Below are 15,905 nucleotides of genomic sequence, written 5' to 3'. Positions count from 1 at the left end.
ACCACAACTGAACAGGATGTAATATCAAGTTTTAACAGTGATTATTAACTATCATCTGTTAATTTATATACAGATGGAGATACACCAAAACTAATCTCTACTCAAGAAAAATCAACTAGGAAACAAAATTATAAATTTGCAGTAACTAGAAAGGGAACAACTTTAGACCTTAAGGCAGCATTGGCTGAGTCTTCTCTGGTAAAGTATCACATATTTTAATGACTAATGAATGATTTTAAAAACAATTAAAATAAATACTAATATAATGCTTTAAAAAGAAATAGGATTTTAAGACTCCTACAAAATGAATTTGCATTGCAATTTTAATTCGGAATTAGAAAGCATACACAGGAACATAATGGTATAAAGTTATAGCAGTCTTTACTTGAATACAAAATAAAGATACCTAGAACTTAATATTACTATCAATTAGCACTCTTTGGGCTCCTTTTTCACTCCTAATTGCATTCAGAATAGTTTATAGTGTCCCAAGCATTGGTGCCAACCTAAAATGATGACATCTATTGTGGCTGAAAAAGTCATACTTGGATAAAAAAAATATCTGAAAGCTCTTTAGTAACACATTTGGGGATCTATTCCTTTGCAGCTTGTTCTGTTAGATTTTCCTAGGTGGGCCTGAATGTTACCATTAGTTGTTTACAAATCCAGTACTATATGCTGACAGAACTGTAGATATGAAAAAGGGATTTAAAAAACATTAAATATGTTCACACAGAAAACACTCTAATGTGGTTCTGAGAACTAAGATGTAGGCACTTCTGCTTCAGGAGGTTTTCACATTTTGATCACAGGTGGCTTTTCTAAGTCAATTTCTTTCACTACTGGAAATTCCCTCAAGGTATGAACCATCTAGTTCACTGGAAACCTTGGTCTCCCAAACACACTTCTGGTGCATTAATCTTCTTTTCATAATTGTCTACACTGACAGCAGAGATGGATCTTTCCACTGCACGGAGCAGCCCCGCCTCCCTGGCAGCACTCCAGAGTTGTCTCCAGCGAGGCTGCCTACTCCACCCGTTTAACAAAATATAAAGGGGTGTCAGGTGCGATTTTTCTCTAATGTGTCTGTTTCTCTTTCTAGTTCTTTATTATGAATGTAATTCCACAAAGTGTATAGTCTTCCTAACGATCTAAAGCTACTGAGCTACTGGGATTTTTTAAAATGACTACTTAAACAGTATCCTTTTTTTCCTTTTTCTCTTTTTTCCAGAAAACCTGTGCTAAAAAGGCACTAGATAATATGAATTTCCTCACTCTCGTATGTAGCAGTTATACACTGTTAGGTTTTACAATTTAACAAAGGTAACCCACATTTGGATAACACATCCAAATTATTCAGATTTATCTACTTTCATTTAAAAAACAAACTCCAGGTCAGAAAATAGCAGGCCATACTGACGGAGACCAGCAGAAGCATGGAGTTACACAGGGTCAGCAGCTGCCTCTTCAGAGCTCTGGGGTGCTGCTGACTCTGCCGTGGCCACCTGGGGAGCTCTCACCTAAAAGGGGGAGCAGGGTCGTGGCCAGGACCCAGGCTCACTGGCAGCAGCTGTGGGAGCCGAGTTTCCTGGAGACCTGAGTAAATGAGACGAAGGTAAAGTTCTCACAGTTTTCCAGCTTGACCTTCTTGGCTAAGTTTGGGACGATTCCTCGAAGAGACCGCAGTCCCATCCTCTGCTCCTCATACCACACACTGCCCATGTCTGTGGCTTCCTTCCTGGCGGTAAGGTAGAAGGGAGACTTGGCCTCCATCTGGGTGGGCGGCCGGTGGATGTACATGTACTTGTAGAGGAGGCAGTAAGGGCACTGCTTGTGCCCCCTGGAGTGCTCATGGTAGATCTTCCCATGACACACTCTAGTGGAACCACTCCGACTCTCCCGCTTGACGCTGTCTGTCCGGGCAAAGTAGGGCTGGTTTTGTGGGTCTTTGAGCAGCTCAATGTCGCCGTACATCAGATCTGCATGCTCCTGCAGCGTCCGCATGTTCAGGTACTGGCTGTTGTACTTGACCACAGTGGACAGGAGAGTAATAGGGCTGTCATCCCCCAGACACCCTGCCTGCCACATCTCTTCCTCATCAGAAAGGGAGAAGTAGACGATATTGCGAGAGCGGGCGCCCGACATCCCCGCTTTACTCAGCACCCACAGCTTCTCCTTGAGCTTCTTGGTGGAAGAGCTGAAGGTGCTGCTGGTGATGGAAAAGCCCACACCTGCATTCTTCAGGATGCGGTCCAGGCCCCGGCGAATGGCATGGAGCGAGGTGGCCAGGAAGTCTGAGCCGTCACTCTTCTTGACAGTGACGTAGAAGTTCTCCAGAAGCTCGTTCAGCTTCACTGCAGGGATCTCAAATGAGACAAACACTGAGGTTACTCACCGAGGACATCCCAACAGCCACGCCCTTCCTCCCTTCTAATCCTCAGAGGGAGCTGTACCAGGACAGGACACACTGTGCCCACTAGGAGGTTGGCCCCTAAGCATGACATGGTAGGAAGAACAGTGAATTTCAAGTTAGAAGAACTAGGTTCCATATCTGGCTCCCTCTAATCTCTTTGAACCTCAGTGTCTCCATGTGCAAAATAGGGCAAAATAATGGAGACTTCCCAAAGGACTGCAGTGATGCTTGAAGTAGTGGACCATGGAAAGGTTTGTAAATGGTCACAAACATACGCACATACACCTGTATCTGCAAATACATGCATAGAAATTATGGTTATTACTGGCCTTTAGAAATTTTTTCTATTCCTAAAAGGTCCTCTCTTCTTTTTTCTACAAATCATTTTCTTCCTTCCCCTTTAATAAAACTTAGCAATTTTCTCTGAGGGATTCCTGAACCAAACTCAAGCTCCAAATCACTCCAGCACCAAGTTCCTTGGTTCTGCTGTTATTAATACAGTGCTGTTGGGAGGACAACAGACATGGCCATTTTGCATCACAAGTTAATGTTCCTTGATCTATTTGAACAGGATCTGAAATATCTCTGGCTTAATACTCTACAGGGTCTCAATACCAATACTGTTAAAAAGATATGAAAAACGTAATGGCTATATAGACAGAGAGGCTTCCTTATTTGAGTATTACAGGGATACAAGAAAGCGTGGCTAGCAAGAAAGCTTTATTTTCAAGATGGAACTATAAAGAGAAAAAGAAACCTTGCTTATCATCAGGTCATACTGAAACATACATTCCTTGTGACAAAAAAGGTCCAAATAAAAAATTTTTATTTGAGTGAAACTGTAGAGTTAACATTTATTTTTCTAATAGCCCTTATGTCTGGGTCAAAGAGAAAATAATAGGTGGATTATAGATTAAAACTTAACCCAACTAAAAACATTACACATCAAAATCTATGATATTATTAAATATACTCCAATAACATCATGATCTTGAATATTTTCTTAGAAAACTTTATTCTCAATAAGCAAATTGATTATTCAGTCCAAAGACCTATAAAATGTAAAGCAAATTAAAAATAGTAGAGTAAGACAATACAAATGAAGATATAAATTAATGAAGTAGGGAAGATAAAAATCACAATAGGTTTAAAGAAAATATGTAAATATGTCATCTTTGAGAAATTTTTTTTTTTTTTTTTTTGGTGCCAAGGATTGAATTCAGGGGCAACCAATCACTGAGACACTTCCCTAGTCCTATTTTGTATTTTATTTAGAGACAGGGTCTTACTGAGTTGCTTAGGACCTCACTAAGTTGCTGAGGCTGGCTTTGAACTTGGGAAACTCCTGCCTCAGCCTCCCAAAAGGCTGGGATTACAGGCATGCGCCACTGTGCCTAGCTGAAAAAAAATACTTTTATAAAGTTGACAAACTTCTAGCAGAAAAACAAAAGGCTCAATGTTTTCTCTGATATGCGGATGCTAACACACAATAAGCTGGGGAAGGAAGAAAGAAGCTCATTGAATTAGGCAAAGGGAATGAAAGAAAGGGAGGGGGCATGGGAATAGGAAAGACAGTAGAATCAATCGGACATCACTTTCCTGTGTCCACACATGAATACGACCAGAGAAACTCCACATCGTGTACAAGCACAAGAATGGGAAGTCATACTGCGTGTATGTATAATATGTCAAATTCATTTACTGTCATCTTTATCTATAAAGAACAATAAAAAAAACTTCTGGCGGGGGGGAAGCAAAAAGGAAGTATACATTTAAGCAGTATTAGGAAAGAGGAAAACTATGGAATGAAGTAAAGAATATGAAAGAATATCACATACTTCATGTTTATTAATTTGAAAATCTATATAATCAACAATTTTCTAGCAAAATATGAATTACAAAATTCACATGATTCAATCAGAGGTAGAAGATATAAGTAGCTCCAAATAAGAGAAGGGAATGAAATGATTTTCAAAAACGTATGCTATTCCTAAAGAGATGACTTTATGGAGTAGATTCAGCTTTTGTCTTTATTTAAATTTTTATTGTCCTTTTGGTGTTGCTGGAAATTGAACCCAGGATCTTGCATGTGCTTGCTATGAACTCTACAACTGAGTTATATTCCCAAGTCCTTTGAATTTAAAAAGTTTTGGGGCACAGGAAAAAGATATGTTCTTCATTTTGTTTCTAACTCAAATCTGATCTATGGTATACAAAAAACAAAATCAAAGCATATGCATATAGATGTAATATTTCCTAAGTAAAATACTGGCAACTTTCATTTTGTATATTAATATGTTAAGTAAAATGTGTATAGACTGGTATCATACAAGTGAGGAGTGGCTCTGATATGTACCAGTTCAAGTAACGTAACAAGGACTGCCTGTATTATTGGGTCACAGTCAAGACTACAGCATGGAAATACTCATCAAAACAGGTGGGGATGACTGAAGTGCAAGGATGATTTAATCTTAAAATATTTTAATAGAATTGACATTCATACATTTAGAAGAAAGGTAATATGAACTTGATATTAAAAATTTAATTGAACAAATGTGATATTCATTTCATATTTTTTAAAATTCAAATTAAATTGAGATTGGAAGGGGAAAAAAACCCTCTTACTATAATAAAGAGTATTTTACGGACAAGAACTATAAAAATCATACCCACAATGAAAACATTAAAATCTTTCTCAGAAAGAGGCAGGATGAGCTGGGTGTGATAGTGCATGCCTGTAATGCCAGCGACTCAGGAAGGTGAGGCAGGAGAACTGCAAATTCAAAGGCTGGGGACGTAGCTCAGTAGTTGAGTGCCCCAGTACAAAAAAAAAGAAAGAAAGAAGGAAAAGAAATCAGAGGTAGGATAAGCACAATGAGTATCATTGTTCTTAAACATTCCTGGAGGTTCCAGGTAACTAGACAAGAAAAATAAATATATGTCTACCTACCTACCTATCCCTCTACCCCCGCCCCCCACCTCTCTCACACCCACACAAACACACACATGCACACATACGTAGTATACAGGAAAGAAAAAATATAAAATATAATTATTTTCTGATAACCTGTTAGTCTAGGAAACTCAGATTCAGTTGAACAGCTAGCAGAAAGAGTAGGGCAGCTGGATACAAAATAAGAGAATAGCTTTCTTATATACTAGCAAGAATCAGTTAAAAATACTTTCCTAATGACCATTTTACTCAAATTCAGATGTTTATATTGTCATTTGGAACTCCCTACTTGCAGATGATAACGTCTCTTTATATTAATTGGGACTCCTTTGGTGCAAGAGAAATATCAAACTTTAACAAGCCTAGACTAAAAGGGATATCAGTATTAAAGTGAACTCAAGTCTATCAGGACTCTCTCTCAGCTCTGCTTTCCTGGCTTTCTTCATGTAGTTATAAATATAGCCAATTAACATTCCTCAAGGCTTGTATCTTAAAGCTTCAGGTTTTAGAAAGAGACCAGCTTTTACTTTCAGTACAAAAAAAGATCTGAAAGGATTGTACTCTACCCACTCTTAAACCGAACACCTTATGGAAAGGTATTCCACTATATTTAATGTGATGGCTTCTGCAATAACCATGTGGTCTGCTGAAGAGGATCAGTTCCTAAATATGTGGTACTGAGCAGAAAATCTTATTTTTTTTTCACTGTTTCAAACAAAAATAAAAAAATAAAGATGACTTGTGTTCACGGATTAGAAGATTTAATACTGTTAAAATGGCAATAATCCAATACATTATCTACAGATATAACATAATCTCTATGAAAATCCCAGCTGCCTTTGTTGCATAAATAAAAGCTGATTCTAAAATTCATATGAAAATATAAGTGACTGAGAATAGCCAAAATGATATTAAAAAAGAACAAAGGTGGAGAATTCACCCCTCCTAATTTCAAAACTTAATACACAAAGCTATAAAAACTAAGACTGTGTGCTGCTGACATCACACATACAGTTAAGAATCCAGGAATAAGCCCTCACATGTACAGCTAATTGACTTCAACAAGGGGAGGGGGCAAAACAACTCAATGGAGAAGTAACAATCATTTCAACGAATAGTGCTGGGATATTGGGGTATTCCCTGCAGAAGACTTCAGTTGGATCCCTACCTCATATCACACGCACAAATGTACGTTACTGAGTATCCCCACACCTACCGAGTATTCTACTCCATGCATCCTGAGGCTTTTTTCAGTCTGGCTGGGGAACATACTGCTTCCAATTCTGTATGAGTTCCAGGTACTGTTTCCTCTCATCCTTTCAGGTAGTTCTTTGCCAGTATCAAGTGTTCTCCTTACATGCATATGCCAACAGTATTCAGCTAAATATTTGATGGGATCATCTTTAAATCTCTTGGATTTTCTCTGTTCACCCCTCTACTTTTGAGTTCTGTCATGACAACTCTAGCCACCTTGGTCTTCCAGGACTCTTAGCTCCATTTTTTCAAATCAGTGAGTCTGTTGGGCTCTGTTTGAATTCTCCCTCCATGCACCACAGACTTGTTAACTCTCTGAAGTCAGAAACTGGGGCACTCATAGGAATCACCTTGTTTGTTTCCTGTCTCTCAGAGTCACTGTCATTCTGTGCCTGCCGAACAAGTGCTATACAGTGCCTTGAAAAACATCATTATTTATTTATTTTTTGTTAGTTTTTTGTTGTTCAAAGCATGAAGACAAATCTGGCCCTTATAATTGGCTAGATGTTAAAGACTTAGTTGACTTTTTTTCCTGGAAATAGGTCAGATGTTCCTTTGTTTATGTAAAATCTGCTAGAAATTATGAAATTCACACTGTTAAATTCTAGATTTTATCATTTTTTTCAGTGAGTTGACATTTCTTGCTAGTGTACTCCTGTCCTCAGCTTCCTGAAACTCTAATGCCTCAGAGATAATGGCTATTCTTTGAATTGCTTCCTCTGTTTTAGGATCACATCCTGTGATGTCTATTCTGTTTGAAAAGAATTATTTCATGTATTGTATCTAGTTTTCTAGTTGTTAAAACAGGAGGTTTATAGTCTACTTACCCATATATGAAGTCTCTGCTGTAGGAAAGTGATTCTGTCCAATTTTACTCTTCCTCACACCATTCAACCTACAAAACTCCCATCCCTCGTTTAATCCTACTGAAATCCACCTCTTCCTCAAAATATGGCTTAAATATCAATTCTCTCTCTAGTCTCACCAAGCTGAAATTAACTTATCCATCTTCAGTTTTGAGGCATTTCTTATCTGTAAATTATAAAACATGTACTAAGTCCTGCTGTGTATTGCGGATATTTTATTTTATATTCTTTCAGAATTTCCCCATTCAGAAAGCAACTGTTCTCTGTTTGCCACAGTGCTTAGTACAGTGCCTAACACTTGGAAGCTCAGTGAAGTTGGCTGAAAGAAGTAGTAATCGAGAGTCCCTTACCTTGGTGATGTCTGTATGATCTTTGAGCCCGTTGGTCATGCACCAATATCGCCACACATTCAGGGCATATCGCGTGGCTTTGGTAGTATTTGGGCTTACTGCACTGGTACACAGATCATTCAAGTCATCATTAATATTAAATACAGGAAATTTGTTGAGCTTAGTAGAATAAGCTAGAAACAAAAACAATAAAAGCATTAAAATAATTTGCCATTCCCTTCTTTAAAGAATTACATCTTGGGATTGTATTAAATAACAGAGAACTCCTAAATGATATTTTAAAAAGTGAAATTTCGGGGCTGGGAATATAGCTCAGTTGGTAGAGTGCTTGCCTTGCATGCACAAGGCCCTGGGTTCAATCCCCAGCACCGCAAAAAAACAAAACAAAACAATAAAAAGTGAAATTTCTATCAAGTGTACAAAGATTAGACTAAATAAAGCAGGGGACAATGGAATCGATGCAGTTGCCTTGCATTTAATCCCAATCACTTTACCATCTATGCTAACTGACCACTGGTACAGGCATTCCAGCAACCAGAGGAAGACAACGGAGGCTCGACCGGACAGAGTGTGCGTGCTCACTTGCCACTGGAAACAAAACTGCTTGTCTACTCACAATAGCAAGAAAGAGGGTGGGAAGAAGGATGGAAAGAGAGAGAAGGAAGGAAGGAGGACTGACAGGCGGAAAGGCAGAACCAAGATCACACATCCTCAGCAGAGGGAAATCATTTCTTTGTGATACAGTCTCGGTGACTTGTGTGCTCTCATGGGCAGTCCTGGATTAAAAGGGGTATTTCTTCAATACTTTTTAGAAATAAAGAGAGAGAGATTTAAGCACTAATTCCATAACCCACCAACAAGCTTCTAATCAGAACAGAGGTCTCCTTCCTAAGGAGAGAAGCCTTAGGGAAAAGAGGAGAAAAACTGCCAAGAGGCTCCCCTTTTCTCAGAGGAGAGAAAACATATTTGAAATCACCAAAAAGAAAGCTAAGTCCATAACTACTATTAGCTGGTCTTTCTTTATATTCTGTGGTCTGATAAAATCTGGATTAACTTGTGCAAATTCCCATTTAAAAAAATTTTTTTTTAGTTGTCAATGGACCTTTATTTTACCTATTTATATGTGGTGCTGAGGATCGAATCCAGTGCCTCACACTTGCTAGGCAAGTGCTCTACCCCTGAGCTACAACCCCAGCCCCAAATTCTCATTTTTTGGTAGAAAAAAAGGCCAAAGGAGACCACCTTAAAGTATAAATATTGTCAACCTGTACCTTATCCGACCCTCCCTGGAATGTTAGCATATTCATTCAAGGCACTAATTAGCTAGGTCTCTGGAAAAAAGCAAAATGAAAAGTTAATGCAAGGGCTAGGGCTGGGGCTGGGGCTCAGTGGTAGAGTGCTATGTGTGAGGCACTGGGTTCCATCCTCAGCACCACATGTAAATAAAATAAAGATTCACTGACAACTAAAAAAAATTTTTTAAAAATTAATGCAATTTCCAAGGTGGCCTGAAAATGGGTTTTATCTCACCTAACCCACCTCACCTTTCACTGCTTGCAGAGGAGCATCTCTCTATCAAACCACAAGGCTCCTGCTGAGCCAGGACACGGCACGTCTACATAACCTTTCCACACTAAGCCAGCTCCTGCATTCTCCCCTTCAGAACGTGCCTCACATTTGCCTTATCCTTAGGAGTGTGCTTCAGTTGTGTCAGGACAGCTCTCGCACTAGACTGTATACTCCTGTAAGACTGTGCCTGCACCCTGAAGTCCTGATCCTGCCCACGACTGTGGAGCAACCTGCTTTACAAGAGCTTCTATCAAGAGGGGAATGAATGAGCAGGTCTGCTGGCACATGCCTGTAATCCCAGCTATGTGGGAGGCTGAGGCAGGAGGGTCACCAAGTTCAAGGCCAGCCCAGGCAACTTGGTGACATCTTGTCTCAAAAATAAAACATAAAAAGGGCTGGGGATGCAGTTCAGTGGTAGAGTGCCCTTGAGTTTGATCTCCAGTAACTGAAAAAACAAAACAAAATAAAATGCTATCTGAAGTAACTGGGCTGCACAGGTAATTTCTCTCACAGCCCCCCTGAACCCAGCAAACTCCTATTTATTTGTAGAACTTGCTTGATATTAATACAAGGATTCTGTACACAATTCATTTTTTATCATACCTAGCACTAATTGAATGCCTACAATATGCCAAGAGGTTTTACATAAATCATCTATAATCTGTAGGTGAGCATGTTTTTATGCCTATTTTACAGATAAGGAAACCAAGCCCTGTTCATTTAGGTAACTTTATATATTTGCTCGTCCAGTATTTACCAAGGTACCTCTCTGTGTCAAGCACTGGGCTGCTGAAGTCTAAGAGTTCGAAAGTGGCAGGGCCAGGATGCAGACCTGGCTCTGCTTCTATGCTCTGGTCATTACAACAAACAAATCAGGTCCTCCTGGGATAAAATTGTTGAAAGAATACAATTCTGTAGTATGAAAAAATATCCTGGTCACTTACATCTACTTGGGTTAGCTTTCACCAAGAACAAGTGATGAATAAATATATTTATAACTCAGAATTGAACCCAGGGCTTTTTGCATGCTAGGCAAGTGCCCTATCCCTGAGCTATGTTGTCAGCCCTTTTTATTATTATTACTATTGTTTTTTGAAATGGTATCTATGCCTAGGCTGACCTCAAACTTGTGATCCTCCTGTTTGGCCTCCTGAGTAGCTACAATTTTAAGTGTCTGCCACTGGGCCTGGTCCTAAGTGATTTGATTACCACTATAATTTTCAAGCAGATAGGATGATTAATTATAACCTTAAGCAATTAAATTTTTTCATTTTATCACAAGACAGAGACTGTACACTGAAAATGGAAACCAAAATTCTATCCATCAAGAAACAGATAAGGAACACTTGTAATACTTAAAGAGAAAAATTGTATGAAAATGACTGAATATAGTCACTGAATACAGTCCTTCATGATGTATTTAAAAGTTAAATTATATTTCTTAAACTGCTTTTCAAATCTTAGAGACAGAAATGGTAGTGTTATGCAGCTGAGGAAATTTTTAGGAGGCTTACGTTGACTGGAGAAACGGACAAAAGTAAGATCTTACAAATGAATTCAGGAAAAAAATGGGGACCACTAAAGAGAGATTTTGAGTGTTCTTTAGAGGACAGGACAAACTCTCAGCGCCAAGTTAGGGAGAGCCAGGCAAGGGAGTGAAAGTGGACAGTGGGCCATGGTAGTGTAAGGACTGCCAAATGTGAACAGTTATCCTATTCTCTATACATCACTTACCAGAGCACAGGTGTTGGCAAGCATGGTCACGTAAAGTGACGGAATCTGCCATGGAAGGCTACCCTCAGGGTCAGAGAAGAAAAGGGGACTTGCCTCAGGTAACTCTGAGAAGTCCCAGTGGACACAAAATGGGAAAAGAAAATTGGCTAAGAAAAGCAAAGAAGTCCCTGAGCGCACACCAGCTTTCGGGTAACACCTTCCCTGCATCTACAGTCGAGAGCTCCCAGTTCCCCAGCTTGTTTCCAGTGTGTCCACCCTGAAGGGCAGTCTACCTCTGGGCACTTCTTCGGCCACTTGTTACGGCTGGGTGAAGTCACTTGCAAGAGTACTGTGCTTGTCTATTCCCTGCAGAAGTGAGCTCTGCCCAAATGGGGACCTTTGCGATACTTAAGGAAATTCTTATCAGCGACCAATGACAATCCAGACTTGAATTTTAAAAGTGTGAATGGACAAAGAAACATCACTTGGCAATTGGGGGGAAATCGACAGTATGGAAGTCATCAATCTATATAAGCAGAACAATTAATCTCACATTCCCTACTTGCCCTGCTGAAAATAGAGTTAATTCAGAAAAAAAAGAAAAATTTAAACCACATCACAAATATGTCATTAGATTTGTGAGTTATAATCCATCCTTAAAAATAGAACAGCCATTGCTGTAAGAGGAGAAGTAGGAAAACAACAAAGATACCAGAAATCTAAAATGTGCTCACATAATATTACCTATAAATATACAAACACAGTATATATATAATAATAAATAATATCTTTTTCTGGTCAAAGAACCAGAAAGGATTAGAAAATATTTCAAGCCAAACAGTAATGACAATATAGTATGTCACAACTGGTAGCAGTAAATGCACAGATTTGAGAAGAAAGGTGGACTATTAACCACAGAAAGAAATTACTGAAATAAATTTGCAATAAAAAAGCAATGCTTCTGGTGGCAGTGGGCACAGAAGCTGGAGGTGAGGATAACTTGAGCTCATAAGACCAGCCTGGGCAACAGAGTGAGCCCATGTCAAAATGAAAGAAAAAAGTAATTCTAAGAGAAGAATCTGAAAAGACTAACACAATTATTCCCCCAGTACTAGGGATTAAACCCAGGCCGTCTTACTCAGCTACACTCCCAGCTCCAGACTAAAAAAAATAAAAATTAGCAAGATAAAAGGAATGAAGAGAATAAATTATTATACCAGAAATGAAAAGGGGATTACCACTACAGATCCTATAGATAGTAAAAATGTATTATGAATAATTTGATACCAACAAATTTTGAAAATCTGAATAAAAGGGATAATTACCCAGAAAAGCCTAAAATTAGCAAAACAGAACAAGAGACATGAACTTTGAACAGACCTCCATTCATTAAATAAATTGAATCCATAATAAAATATCCACAAGCAAACTTTGGGTTCAAATAATTTCACCAGTAAATTCTTCTAACATTTAAGGAAAAATTACAATGTCAAACTTCCAACTCTCTGCTTGTGAAAAGAGGAAATACTAGTCAACTTCTTTTATAAGATAGCATAATTTTCTATAAAATACAAGAACAACAAAATAAAAGAACATTATAGGCCAAATCAGTTCATACACACAGACACGTCTTCAAAACAACATGAGAAAACTGAATCTCTACCTCATGCCATAAACAACGATCTCAAATGGATCGTGAACTAAATGTGAATGGTAAAACAACAAAGAATCATAAACAAAAAAATCATAAAAGACTACCTTTATGACCTTGGCGTAGCCAAATGCTTTTGAACAGGACATCAAAATCCTATCCCAAAAGTGAAAGAATATTTGACTCCTTAAAAACTAAAAGCACACACTTATCAAAACACTTCATCAAGAGGTGTCATGTGGTGGGAAAAGACATTTGCAGTGAATTTATCTGAAAAATCAGAAAGTACTCCCATTAAAAATGAGCCCGGGGCTGGGGAGATAGCTCAGTTGATAGAGTGCTTGCCTTGCAAGCACAAGGCCCTGGGTTCGATCCCCAGCACCCCCCCCCCCCCAAAAAAATGAGCCCCATATAAACTAAGAAACACTGATATTGTAGGAAACAGATATTAAAATATACTCAGCAAAATGTCAAAAATTAACTAATATAAATTAAAACTAAAAAAGAATACGGCATGCTTATCAAGTGTTGGTGAGCAGCACTCTTACTGGTATGAATAAATTTCTACAACCATGTGCAACCACTTTGGAAATTAATCGGCACTATCAAGTTAAACATATGCCTATTCTATGACCCAGTAATCTTATTCCCAATTATATACCTGCAGATGTACCCAAGTGTGTACATATGCATGTGTACCACAAGGCATGTGTGTATGAGTATTCATAAAACCATAATAATAAATAGCCTCAAAGTGGAAATTATTCTATGTCTATAAATAATAAATTGCACATGAAACTGTAAAATAGTCACACGATGTTTTTATACAGTAGTGACAATGATGGGGGGGGCGGAGGAAACCTACGAGAATGAACTCTATGAAAAACAGAAGAATCCCATACACATAATATTAAGCAAAAGAAGCTAGATACCAAAGAGCGTACTGAGAGGGTCCATAGAGAATTCAAAAACATAAAAATGACTCAATGGTGGAGTCAGAAGAGTGGTTGCCTCAGAGAGCTAACAACAGTTGAGAACATTAGAGGGAAGCTTCTGGCATTCTGGTACCGTTCTGTGTCTTCCTCAGAGTAGTGTCGCAGGAATATGTTCACTTCATAAAAATTAATCAAGGTGCCAGGTACAGTGGTACATGCCTTAATCCCAGCAACCTAGGAGGGAGGTGGAAGGTCACAGGTTTGAAGCTAGTCTGGACAACCTATAAGACCCTGACTCAAAATAAAATTGAAGAAGTAAAGGGCCAGGCATATACTTCAGTAGCAGAGTGCTAGCAGAGTGCTAGCAGAGTGCTGGCCGAGTGTGCGTGAGCCCTGAATTCAGTCTCCAGAACCTCTCCAAAAAAAATCAAGTTATACACTAATGAGTTGTGTACTTTTCTAATTCAACAAGAAAACTTTTAAAAATTCTTAAAATTAAAGGTGCATTCCTGGTAAATGAAGTTAGACCAGGTACCTGGATGGGAAGGTTCAATATTATAATGATGTTTAATTTCTTTAACTAATCTTTAATTCAATACACTTATAATCTTAAAATCATCCCTTTTTTTTGTTGTCAGTTTGATTCTAAATTTAGGAAAGTAAATGCATTAAAAAAGGCAACTTTAAAATAATTGGGAAGTACTGCCCTGAAAGATATAAACATGTACTATAAGACTGCAAATTTAAAAGTTGCTAGTCAAAAAAACAGACAAATCAATGCTGTTACAGAGTCCAGAAAAAGTGTATAAATATGCAAATTGGTTTTATAATAAAGATTCTGATTCAAATTGCTGGAGAAAGAGTGGATTCTTCAACATATGGCTCAAGATAATTGGCTATTAAGTGGGAAAATCAAAAACAAAAGCAAATTTAGATTCCTATTTCATACCACACACAAAAACACATTTCGAAATGGCACTTAAAAAAAAAAGCTATTGCCATAAAGATGTTTTTCATGATTCTGGGAGTAAAGAAAGTAAGCATTTCTCAGCATGACACAACCCAGAAAGTATAAAATATAACTGAACAGATCAGATGACATAAAAATTTTAAAATCCTACAATGAACAAAATTTAAAAGGCAATAAATAAGAGATGGAGAAAATACTTGTAAAACATCAGTGACAAAGGACATATGAAAAGCTTCTACAAATCAATGAGAAAAAGATAACTCAGTAGAACACAGGCCTGAGATTTGACAGGCAATTATTCACAGAAGAAATACAAATAATGAAACACATTAATAATAGTCAAGACTTTATAATTAAAACAAGATATAATTCACTTATCAGATTGGCAAAATACAAAAAGGTCCCTATCTAAATATTGTCCAGGATATGAGAACTGCATTCGCAGCCAATATTATATGACATTTACAACTTTTTGGTGGCAATTAATGTCATAACGAAAACTACTACCTTCTATATGCTAACATGAAAATGATTAAAAAGAAAAATTCATTTTAAGACAATATGCACAGCATGATTCCATTTTTTATTAGAAAAATAAAATTCAATTGATCTATTTATACTTGCAGAGAAGAAAATCTGGAAGAATACACATCACATTAGTAATTAGCTCCATGGGACTGTCAGTTTTATAGTGATTATGAAGATATTATTTTTGCACATTATAAAAATCACTAGGACTTTGGAAATATGGAGGAAAAATAAAATGTTCTTCTTATTTGGCCCAGGAATTCTTCTTTTAGACATTTATCCTAAGAATTTAATCGGAGATGGGTACAAAAATGTATGCTCAAGGATTTTTTTGAAGTAAATTTATAAAAGTAAAAAACTAGAAAGAAGGCCAATTCAACAAAAGCATTTTATCGCACACCTGTACAAGAAAAAATCATGTAGCAATAATAATCCATTTTCCAATATTCAATCTTTTACAAACATACAAAGTAATGAATACAATTTAATCACAATTTTTTAAGTGTATTTACGAGTGGGAAAGTCCTAAAATAAAACACCAAAATGTTAAAAAGTTCTTATTGATGGATAATGAGTCCTCCGATTTTTATTTCCTATTTCATATTTAATAGTATATGCCAAATTATTCAGTGAAAATTTTTAGCATTTTAAAGCACTGTAAAAGCATTAATAAAGTAAATGCTAATTTTACTTACATTTATTA

At 37.5% G+C, this 15,905-nt stretch overlaps 1 protein-coding gene across 4 annotated transcripts in view; it reads right to left on the bottom strand.

Annotated features, from left to right (window-relative positions):
• Nucleotides 1-480: 480 nt before the first annotated feature.
• KIAA1958 overlaps nucleotides 481-15,905 on the bottom strand; it is a 144,145-nt gene continuing 128,720 nt past the window's right edge. For 2 of the 4 annotated variants that reach the window (XM_079112604.1, XM_079112603.1), the window contains 2 exons: nucleotides 7,837-8,009; nucleotides 481-2,364 (listed from right to left, as the gene is read on the bottom strand). In XM_079112604.1, coding sequence (XP_078968730.1) covers nucleotides 1,558-2,364; nucleotides 7,837-8,009 — 980 coding nt within the window. In that variant the 3' untranslated portion in view covers nucleotides 481-1,557. Of the gene's footprint in view, nucleotides 2,365-6,582; nucleotides 7,038-7,836; nucleotides 8,010-15,905 lie in introns of those variants that run through there. The other 2 variants (XR_013759562.1, XM_079112602.1) reach the window with 2 other exon arrangements.

Source organism: Sciurus vulgaris (genome assembly GCF_902686455.1).
Source record: "Sciurus vulgaris genome assembly, chromosome: 15".
NCBI classification, from domain to species: domain Eukaryota; kingdom Metazoa; phylum Chordata; class Mammalia; order Rodentia; family Sciuridae; genus Sciurus; species Sciurus vulgaris.
Note: the sequence above shows the minus strand (reverse complement) of the source record. Positions and strands in the feature narration are given on the sequence as shown.